Below are 12287 nucleotides of genomic sequence, written 5' to 3' on the forward strand. Positions count from 1 at the left end.
CTTAGTTAATATAATAATATCCCATCCCCTCCCCCCTCCCTTCTATTCAGTAATATATGAATTAAATTTCTAAAATTATTCTTTCCATATATCATATTATATATCAAGTATTAATATATTATATAATATTTAGAAATATGATCTCATCCATTTTTCTCTCTAATCAAATTCTATATATGGGAAAATTAATCATTCTTTACAATATTCAGTTAATGGTTTCCATATTTTTTGAAATTCATTTATATGTCCTTTTTGTGTTGCTATAGTGAGCTCCATTTTGTATATATGGCATACAGAATTCCACCAGAATGTGTAATTTAATCTGTCATGTTTTTTCCAATTGAATGTGATTTGTTGTATTGCTATTCCAGTTAAAATAAAAATAAGTTTGTTATTATTTGATGATATTTGACTTCTTGCTCTCATAGTTGTTCCGAATAATATGGTATCATATGTCAAAGCTATCGGATTTTCTAACATCCTATTTATTTGGGGCCAGATTGATTTCCAGAATGTTAAGATAAATGGACAATAGAATAAAAGATGGTCTAATGTCCCAATTTCAACATGACAATGCCAGCATCTATTAGATTTAGAGCTATCTATTCTATGTAAACGTGTAGGGGTCCATAAAGCTCTATGCAAAAGAAAAAACCAAGTTTGTCTCATAGATGCAGACACCGTACATTTTAACCTCCAAGACCAAAGTCGTGGCCATTGAGATGCACTAATTTGGTGCTTTATCTCAATGCTCCAAATGTCTCTAAGACCATTTTTTGGTTTTTTATTTATATAATCGGATATTAATTTATACCACTGTGCAGCTTCATGACCTGTTGAATTTATCTGGAAACATAGGAATTCCAAACTGTGATAATTAGTAAGATTTTTCCATTCAGGGAACCCTACCTGAATGGATTGCTTCAATTGCAACCATCTAAAATATTGTGTTTTTTTAAGATCAAATTTATGTTGCAATTGTGAAAACTCCAGCAACTTTCCATTTTTTATTATATCATCTAAAATGCGAATACCTGCTATCATCCAATCTTTCCAGATTATTTTGAAACCGCCGATTTTGATCTTGGGGTTTAACCAAATTGTTTGAGTTGTTGATTTGCTAATTGGAATAGGAGTTAGATTACTTATGTATCTTAAAGTTTTCCATGTATCCATGAATATTTTATGTTCTTTGTATAGCCTTGGCATTTTGATACTAACTACATGACTAAGACGTAAAGGAAACATGAGTCTCTATTCAAGCCAGAACCATTCTGGAATATTATCAGTGGGCTCTGGGAGGATCCAATACATACCTTGATGTAAAATATAGGCTTGATGATACCTATAGAAGTTGGGAAAATTTACCCCTCCCTCCGCAATTGGTCTTTGTAATGTCACTAAAGCAATTCTGGGATTTTTCCCAAGCCAAATAAATTTTGTCAATATCTTATTTAACTTTGAGTAAAAAGATTCTTGAAAGAAAACTGGTATCATTCCCATTTGGTAACAAACTACAGGCAAGATCATCATTTTAACTGTTTGTACTCTTCCCCACCAAGATAAATGTAAGGGATTCCATTATTCACACATCTCTGTCACTTTTTTTAATAAACATTTTTCATTAATTTTCATTGTGTCTTCTAAATCTTTTGAAATCCAAATTCCAAGATATTTAATAGTATCCTCTTTCCAAACAAAAGAGAATGTATTAAATAAACCTTTTGTACAATGTACATTCAATGGTAGTATTTCTGATTTATTCCAATTTATCTTATACCCTGAAAATTTTCCAAACTTTTCAATTAGTTCAAGCAAATTTGGAATGGTAGATTCTGGATTCCTCAAATATAATAATAAATCATCAGCATAAGCTGATATTTTGTATTCTCTATCTGAATGAGGTATACCTTGTATCTCCTTCACTTGCTGGATTGCTAATATTAAGGGTTCTAATACTATATCAAACAGTAAAGGAGATAAGGGACATCCTTGTCTAACTCCTCTCTGTAGATTAAATTTTTCTGAAAATGTATTATTAATATATAATCTAGCAGAGGGGGAGCTATATATTGTTTGTATCATTTGTATGAATCCAGGACTTATGCCAAACCATTTCATAACCTTATATATAAATGTCCATTCTATTCTATCAAAAGCCTTTTCTGCATCTAAAGAAACAGCAAAAGTAGGCTCATTCATTTTCTTTGTTAAGTATAACATATGGAATGCTAATCTGGTATTATGAGATGAATGTCTTTGAGCAACGAATCCTGTTTGAGGCATACCTATAATATGGGGGAGAGCATTAGCCAATCTTAATGCAAGTATTTTTGCTAATATTTTTCCATCTACATTTATTAAAGATATTGGCCTATAGTTTGAAACCAATGTGGAATCTTTATTTGGCTTTGGTAAAACAATAATTAAAGATTCTGCCATAGTTTTGTAAAAGAGTGAGGGGTTAGTTTGTGATGACATATGTGATGACATATAGTTTGTGATGACATACTAGGCGAAGGTGTTTTCTGTGTTCTGTGTGTTCGAAAGACATGGTTTTCTGTTAGGATTGATGGTGTAGGATTGATCTGTGCTGGTCTGGCTTGTTTAGTTTTACAATGGGTGTATTGATGTACTGCTCACTGCAATATGTAAGATGCTGCCTTTTCCTAGGTACTCATGTGTGACGTGTGGTTTGTTACAAAAAATCATGTTTTTCTTACAGATGGGGGGGGGGGGTGCCAAAAAATGATGGGCCCCGGGTGTTACATATGCTACGTACGCCACTGTATGTAAAGATACCAGAAAGCTGGCGTAGCAAAAACTAAGTAAATTATTATTCTTCTAAGTTTTGAGTATTTAACCCTCCCACAATCTCACGGGCACTCGTTTCAAGTTTATTGAGATTTTGATTTAAACACAATATCAAATATTTTCAATGCGTATAACAAAAATAAATTTGGGGAAATAAATAAAACCATTTGAACAATAAACATACAAACATATCCATAGATGATTAAAATTATATAAGGAGTACAAGGATAAACTACATTTGTTTAAAAATGCGTTCTCTGCGCCTGCTCATAAATTTGTTGACTGGAAGGATCCAGCAATGTGGCCAGATGCCATTCAGGACAAAGACAGAGAAAGAATTGTGCAATTTGGATTAATGATGGAAGATGATTTAAAGCAAATGGCACAGTCTATGAGTAAAGATCTTGACGGACGTTCTTTTTATGAATATCTCCTCTATGCCAAATCACCCAATGGACGTGAGAAGATTTTACGGGACTGGCTTAGGTGGAGCATTAGCAGAAATCTATGTGTGTATTCGGCCCATGGAAGAAGGGGGGGGCGTCGGGGGGGGGGGGAAGGGGTGCGTGGGGGCCCAATAGGATTGCTCAGTAAGGGGCCCAGAAATTTCTGATGGCGGCCCTGCCACACTAGGTCCAGTCAGTGGAATGCTTTTTTGTTTGGGGGGCCCAAAAGCTCTGCCCAGGCTCCACCCCAGACCCAGCCACCATACTAATAATAGTACTAATTGTAAATGCCATTTCTTCCATTCATTTTTCACATACACACTAGAGAATGACACGGTGAAAAAATTGGTCCCCGTCACCGCCCCGTCCCCGTCTCACCATCCCCGTCACCGCCCCGTCCCCGTCTCACCATCCCCGTCACCGCCCCGTCCCCGTCTCACCATCCTCTTCACCGCCCCGTCACCGCCACTGCCACCCCATTCACCGCCCCGTCACCGCCACTGCAATCCCATTCACTTTTCTTTATTTACGTATAAAGGAAACATTCTTTAAAACTTTAAAACTTAGTTAAATATTAGTTAATAACTATACAAAAACAAAACACGCAGAGAAAAAATTAATTAATATAAATTCTCAAAACTGACACATTTTGATCACTAAATTTAAAATAGTTATTTTTCATACAGTTTTTCAATCACTAATCTTCCACCACCCCTGGGGCTAGCAATGCAAAAACAAACACGACATGTACTTTAAATGCTTACAATGTTAGCCTATATGGTAAGTAGACGCGGCCGCTGTACCTAATCGCGGCAAAGATCTCCCTGCCGTGATTAGCATAGTGACCGCGGCTACGGCTGCAAGTCTCCCCTCCCCCCAGCGATCACGGCAGGAGGGCACCCAACCCCTCCTGTAGACCCCCCCAACGGCCCTCCCGACAATCGCAGCAGAAGGGTACCCAACCCCTCCTGCCGGTCCTCCCAATGGCCTCCCCTAAGATCGCCGGCAGGAGGGTACCCAACCCCTCCTGCTGGACCCCCCCCCCCAACGAACCCTCCCACCCCGGAACCCCCTTAGTCTTACTTTCCAAGTTGGACCGGACGGCTCCTCACACGTATGGCCAGCAGGCTTGCCTCCGTCCAAATGAGGCGGGCCCGCCCCTACCCTGCCCAACCCACAGGATCCTAGGGCCTGATTGGTCTAGGCACCTAAAGCCACTCCCGCTATAGGAGGGGCCTTAGGTGCTTGGGCCAATCAGGCCCTAGGATCCTGTGGGTTAGGCAGGGGAGGGGAGGGGCGGGCCCGCCTCATTTGGACGGAGGCAGGCCTGCTGGCCAGACGAGCGAGGAGCTGTCCGGTCCAACTTGGAAAGTAAGACTAAGGGTGGTGTTTCGGGATGGCGGGGTTTGTTGGGGGAGGGACCGGCAGGAGGGGTTGGGCACCCTCCTATTGGCGATATAGGGGGCCGTTGGGGGTGCCAGCAGGAGGGGTTGGGCACCCTCCTACCAGTGAGGGCGATCGTCGGGGGGGCGGGTTCTATTGGCAGGAAGGGTTGATCTGACAAATGAGCACGGTGAAAACACAGGTAAATTGCGGTTCCTAGAGGGGGGGACATTGGCCTGCGGGGACAAATCTATTCACCGTTTTTGCGGTCGGTGAAAGGATTTGTCCCCGCGTCTGCGGCGATTTGCTAATGAGGTCACCATAACCTGCAGCCAAACCGCAGCCACGCAGCGGTTCGCTGCGGGGCTCCCCGTGTCATTCTCTAATACACACAATATAATCTTATTAATAATACATAATGGTAACCACAAAATTAAACTACACAAAGCACACTCTTTTACCTCTCCCCACCTTGCATAGCATTTCTTCCTCTCTCCTCCACCCCCATATGCTATGTCCACCATCTTTCTCTCTCATTCCTTCCCTTGCTGTAAAGGGAGTGAGGAAAGAAAGATAGAGGGATCCAGGATATATCGCTCGAACTCCTTCTACTGCCACATCCAACATTTCTCCCTCTCTCATCCCCCCCGGACTGTGTGCAGAATCTTTTACCCCTGTCCACCAGCCCCATGCCCAACATTTCTCCTTCTATTACCCCTCTCCAGAACCATGCGACATCTCTTCCTCCATTCCCTCCACCACCAGGTCCAACATTCTTCCCTCTTGCATCTGTCCCACTGTTCCCTCTCCAACACCACATCCAACATTTCTCCCTCTCATCTTTCTCTACCTTACTCCTCTCCCACCACTCCCACTAACATGTCCAACAATTCTCTTCCTATGCCCAACATTCTCCTCTTTCTTCCTTTCCCCATGTACACCATTTCTTTCCCTCACACCCATGCTCAACAATTTTCCCTTTCTATTCCCTCCTCCACCTCAGCATCTCTTTCCTTCTATCCTTCCATGCTATGTCCCAAGTTCATGCCCCTTCCCTCCCTTCCTTCTGTATCCCAAGTTTGTGCCCCCTCCCTCCTTCCTTACTGACATTTTCTCTGCGTACAGTGTGCTTTGTGTTTTTTTAAATTTTATTGTTGGTAGATTATTTTGACTTGATCATTTTAAAAGTAGCTCGCAAGCCAAAAAAGTGTGGGCACCCCTGCTGTAGAGCCATTTCTTATATGACTGGATGAACTATATTTATCTTTTTTTTGTTAGTTGTTTAAATTCATGCAGAAATAAATGGCTGGATTGAACCTAATGACTTCATTAACGTCTTTCCCTTTTTTAAACCTCTATACCATTTGAAAGAGGGCAAATATCTAATTATTCCCTTCTAGAATTGGATACTTCTTAAATTTAGTAAAAATATTCTGGCACAAGTGTCAAACCTTAAAAAAGGAAATCATATTGAGCATTGGAAAATAATAATAAACTAATAAAAAACAGTACACATTTAGGGCTCCTTTTACTAAGTTGCGATAGTGGTTTTAGCGTGCTCTTAGCGCACACAGAATTACCACATGCACTAGATGCTAACGCCAGCATTGAGCTGGCTTTAGCTTTCCCGCTTAGCGCGGGGGTTTGCGTGCGCTAAAAAAGCTAGCGCACCTTAGTAAAAGAGGGGGTTAAATTTTCCCCATCCCACCCCACCTGGCTGGAAAAAATTTCTGGGGAGAACACTGCAGTGTATGTGTTTTCACTAGTTTTTTCTTGTTTGCTCAGTAGTGCCTATTTAGTGCTGTTTGGTGCTCACTGTGTATGTACTTGCCCTCTTCTGTATATGTCTCATATATTTCATCTGTGGTTTGTACTGTACAGCAGTGACCGTTTTCTTGCGATTCCTTAATAAAAATGATATATAAAAAAGAAAATAAATATCCATTGTGGGATCTCCAATGGAGTTCCCTTGAGATCAAGCCCTTTATAACAGTCTACTGCCAGCAGTCACCTCCTCAGGCCAAGACCCAGAGGCCAAGGCTTGGGGACCCCAGACCTGTCTTCAGGTCACTGTTCCGATGGACTGTTGCTTCACCAAATGAAGGCCTGTACACTGAACCTTGGAGTTAAAGGGATAAATTTCTGCACAATCAAGGAAAAGGTCCTTAAACCAATTCCTGAGCTGCCCTTCAAACATGGACCCAGAGATGTGGCTACAGGTCGAAGACTATGCTCCAGGAATTAAAGCCCAGTAAAAAAAATCTTCCTGCTGCACCAGTCTGCTGGACGCAGAGACATACTGGCAAGGTCCAGGGCTACACCACCTCTTTTACTGATGACAGAACTGAATGTTCAATATTTTCTGCCTTCCTTTGCTGGTTGGAGGAGGCATAACCCACACATCTGGACTGGACTAGGAGAATTATAAAGAATGTTATTTTTCCTTGAAAGGGATCTTTTACCTTCGCAGTTTTAATATAGTGGCTCAAAACTTCTGCTCTGATTTTCAAAGTCTGCGCATGAAGAATCTCTCGAACAACCCAAAAGCTCACCTGTAAAGAAAAAAACCATATACAAATATTTAAGACTGTATCTGTTCATTATATTCCCAAAGGCATTCTCTGGGTGTGCATGCAAAAAACACGTCTTTCTTTGGATTGTTTATCTATTTCATATAATGTTTTTTTTCTGTTTCAGTGTGCACTATATTTAACGTTTAGTTCAAAGAAAGATTAGGTTCTTATCTTGGAAATCTTTTTTGTAGGTGTGTCTAGTGGTCCTGAACACTAGGGTCTTGTATCTGAACTAGCAAGTTGCTTGCAGGACACTATCAATCCCAGGGAATGGCTCCTGCCCCCTCAGTTGGTACAAAAACAATCAAGCAGCACTGTAATACAAGACATAACAGGAAGGAGGAAAACGGGGGAAAGTTTCCAACATTACAATGATGTTCTGCTCTGTAACAAATATAGAAAACAACATTATAATATCCAACTTGTGCAACCAGCACCAATTACACAGGATAACAAATTTTTCCAAAAATTTTGCTTCCTTAAAACAATCTGGTAATCAAGTTTCAAGTTTATTTATTCTTGATGAATCGCCTATTTAAATTACTAGGCGATGTACAATAATAATAACAACATATATTAATAGATTAAACAAGTACAATGTTAATGTTGACATAAAAACAAATTTGTTGTTAGTTAGAATTTAACACATTTAACAGACTGAATGTAGGCATAATTTTAAAATAATTTTGTGGGTAAGACATACGAGACATGTGTGGTTAAGAGGGGGAATAGTTACAATTTTTGAAAGAAGAGAAGAAAAAACAAAAAAGGGAAGAACAAGAAGGGGGGTTATAATAGCTGTTATGATAGACCCCTTCAAAATAAACACTAACTATAACACATAGGAATTTTAAGAAACACAATGGCATCTTTAATTGATTATAATATGTTTTAAATGCACAAAGTTTTCTGATATGATGTGATAATTCACTGTGGCTAAAGTGTTTTCCTGCATCTTGTTGCAGTATCCAACAATAGTCAGCCAGCATTGATGGATTCCAATTGCCCTGATATCTTTTCCTTTAGTGGTAATGTCCCAGTGAAACCTTTCGCCATGTTTGTCATTGACTGCACCAAGATTTCCAGGGAAGAAGTCCCAAGTGTGAATGTAGTAAGTGCATCTTCAGTGATATGTTAAACTTCATGGTTTTGCATGCACTAAGAAGTTGAATATAGTTTGGTGCTCTGTAGCTGCCGAGAAAATTCTCAATGACATCCATGAATGCTTTCCAGGCAATTTTCTCTGGCCCAACTAATAGATCTTCAAATCTCTCTTCGTTGATGATGCGTCTGATCTGTGGACCAACAAAAATGCCTTCCTTAAATCGTGTGTTCGTTATTCTTGGAAACATCTGTCTTAAAGAAAACCTTTGCCTTCCTTGTTCATCACTTTTATGAAATTTTTGATCAGTTCAAGTTTTATGCGAAAAGGGTGCAAAAATATCAAGTCAACAAATGATTAATGTATGACATTTTTCTGTCCTGGAACCAAATTCTTATGGATTGGCCAGGTTTTTTTTTAATATAATGCAACTTCTTAGCACAGCTGTCCCATTCACAAATAAAAGAACAGTGCATGATATATCCAAGCTACATTCCAAGTAGTAGCTAATACTTTAACATCACCACAGATGTTCCAGTTGTACTTTGTGTACTGGATATGCTTTAACAGCAGTTCCATGCTTTATATGTTTCTTTCATGTGTGCAGCATAGCCAATAGGTATCGATGGGTAGACATTGCCTTTGTGTAACAACAGACCTTGAGGCTTAACACTGACGAATCAATAAAAAGATGTCACTCCTGTGGGTCATGCATATATAACCCAAAGTTGTGAACAACCCTTCAATGTAAGTGCAGATACAAGTTTTCAACCTATGCAAATAAATTTGTTAAATTATCTTGGCGGCTTCAAAAGACAGAAATTTTCATACCTGGCAAGAGCAAACACCATCCCTGCAGTCTTGAATCCAATAATTCTGCTTTTGACAAACTTAAGTCCCTGACCAGGCTATTTAATTATGTGTTATAAGATGAGGCTCACCAGACATACATGGTTCAAAATCAGGATCAATATCACAATCAGTGCTTGGCTGGTGCATTGCAGATTCTTCGTCAGTTTCGTTTAAGCTCCATTTCTCTGGTGGCTTTAGTACCGTAAGACTGTCATCATGAGGCACTAGTCTTATGGCTGAAAGAAGATTGGAGTATTCAATTTGATTTCTTATTGTTACCAGCGACACCATTAACATTTGGCAGACAGAACTAACATATGTCCAGTTATCCTTCTGTTCTTACCATATCATTGGGACAGCAAATGGCATTGACTTCCAAGTACCTTGGAGCCAAGCTCTAAGATCAATGGCATATCTTGCACAACAAATATGAGGAGCCCATGGTTTGTCTTGATCAGCAATCGTGCAACCGAAATACAGCTCATATGCTTTCTTAACAAGTCATGGTGCATCTTTGAGGCTTAAGCATGTACTCGCCATAAATGTAGCAGACTATCATCAGCGAGACATTTCTGCTGTCACAAATCGTCCTATAGCAATTAATAATTAAATGACTTATTAATTAAGTTACTTACATAGACAATACTATGCCTTGAAGCATCAAAATAAACCTGAACTGAAACACGTAATGAAAATTATCCCTGTATTTGAACTTCTTTTATATAGCCTTTTCAGGCAACATTCATCAAGCCCATGTACAAGCTTGACCATGCCCAAACTGCATCATTTCCATGGATGTTATGCAACCTGCCCTGAATGTATGCCTGGATATGCCCACACTATATCCAGCAAGGTATAACGTGAGCAATAGGCATATATTAACAATAATGCTAAGAATTAATAGCATTAGACTGAAAGTGCCATATTTCCCTGAAAATGAAATCTACTTTGAAAATAAGCCCTAGCATGATTTTTGGGGTAGGTCCTAATAAAAGCCCCCAAAATAAGCCCTAGTTAGACAGACCTCTCAAAGCCCCTCCCGAATCTCCTTGACATTCCACAACTCCATTCCTCCTGACAATATTGCTGCCTGATTTGCCGGTAGTAGCACTTTCCTCCCCTCTCATCCATCCCCTTGCACAGCATCTTTCCATCCCTCCCTCCCATCCCCCCACGCAGAACCCCACTAATCCTCCCACCGCGAGACTGATATACTGTACCTCCGCTCCCTTCAGCATGGGCGGCAGCACTCTGAACAGACTAAATTGCGGCCTTCCCTGCTGAAGCCTTCCATCTGCCGCATCACTGATGCTGTCATCAGTGACGCGGTGGGTAGATCTCCTCTGCATTACAGAAACCTGGCTATCCGAAGGTGATAAAGCCTACCTTAACTATGCCTGTCCATCAGGATTCACCCATCACTTTAATAATCAAGTCGGGAAATAAGGTGGTAGACTAGCAGTGATTTACAGGCATATCCTTATTAATAATTTTGAACTTTCGCCAGCTAGATTTCCAATCGGATACCTACAATTCAAAACACGCCTCCTATCAACCGTGATGTCTTTACTCTTCAGCATTCAACTTTATTTGACATTAGTACTTCTGTTCGTAACTTGGTAATCCTCGGTGACTAACATCCATTTTGATGAGCCCGCTAATACTTCCACAGCTGAGCTACTTAATCTCTTTACTGATTTAAATGTATCCCCTGTTAGCAGAACCAACTCATTTAGCAGGTCACATAACAGATATGATTCTTATTCCAAAACCCTTAGTCTCTGAGTTTTCTCCTCCTGATATTTGCTCAGTTCCTTGGTCGGATCATAGTTTAATTACGTTCAGACATCATCAAAAAATAACCAACACATCTCAGTCACCCAAGACAGTAACTTCTAGAGATTTTGACAAACTCGATGCTTCTTCTATAGCCTCTTTGTTCGACCTACAAATAGAAGATCTCAATAATCTCACCCTTAAAGAACAGGTCACTAAATGGGAGTGATGTGGTAAAACTCTTCTAGATTCACACGCGCCCCCCACCACTTGTATAATATCTGCAAAACGTTTCAAAAACCCCTTGTATACAATCAAACTAATGTTAATTTAAAAAACAATTACGATCCCTGGAGAGAAAGTGGCAGCACAATAGAACACCTTCTAATTCATATAAATATCAAGAGCAAGCAAATATTTACAAAAAGAAAATTAATATGACTAAAAGGAACTATTACACAACGAATATCAAAAAAGCCAGAAATTCATCCATGCTCTTCTCCATCCTAAAATCCTTAATAAATTTTAAAACAAACAAAAAAAAACAACTCCTGATCAAGATGTTTCACTGATCGCTCAAGACCTGGCAGACATCACTGAAAAAATAAAAAAAGATCAGAAAAAATAAAATCCAAATTGATCCTTATAGAGGAGCCTATTGAACACGTCTGCTCTTTACCCCTCTCCAAATGCTCGAAATTTTCTATGCCATCGTTAAACGACATTCTCCGACTTATTCAAAACATGAATCTGAAGGGTTCCAGTGTCGATACAATCCCACCATTCATTATTAAATGCTTTTTTTTTTTTTTTTTTTTACCAACTTTGCCCTGTAATTCACAAACTCATTTCATGTAGTCTTGAATCCGGTCACTCCCAAAAACCAATCATTAAAGATCACAATTCAAATCATAATGACTGTGCAAATTTTCATCTCATTGCTAAAATTCCTTTCTTGGCGAAGTTGACCGAGAAGGTAGTATTCAGCCAATTATCAAAATTTATCAAAAAAACAATGTTCTCCACCCAAATCAAACTGGATTTCAGCAGAATCATTCAACCGAACACTCCTTGAATGGTCTGACATCTGCAATTATCTATTTCCTAGACCAGGGGTGCTCACACTTTTTGGGCTTGCAAGCTACTTTTAAAAAGACCAAGTCAAAATCATCTACCAACATTAAAATTTTAAAAGAAAACCCCCACAAAACACACTGTACGCAAAGAAAATGTTAATTATAATTTATATTCGGGGGTTTTTCAAAGAGATCAAGGCAGATGACTCTATGCAATGATACCTCAGTAACAACTATAAAAAAATAGACAAATACACCCCCTCCC

General features: G+C 39.6%; 1 protein-coding gene across 7 annotated transcripts in view; it reads right to left on the reverse strand.

Moving 5' to 3' along the window:
• Window positions 1–12287, reverse strand: part of RALGPS2 (Ral GEF with PH domain and SH3 binding motif 2) — a 595760-nt gene that overhangs the window by 465367 nt on the left and 118106 nt on the right. For all 7 annotated transcript variants that reach the window (XM_033915477.1, XM_033915478.1, XM_033915474.1 and 4 more), the window contains exon 6: window positions 7106–7195. In XM_033915477.1, the coding sequence (XP_033771368.1) occupies window positions 7106–7195 (90 nt within the window). The remainder of the gene's footprint in view (window positions 1–7105; window positions 7196–12287) is intronic.

This window comes from Geotrypetes seraphini, chromosome 12 (assembly GCF_902459505.1).
Source record: "Geotrypetes seraphini chromosome 12, aGeoSer1.1, whole genome shotgun sequence".
Taxonomy (NCBI): Eukaryota; Metazoa; Chordata; class Amphibia; order Gymnophiona; family Dermophiidae; genus Geotrypetes; species Geotrypetes seraphini.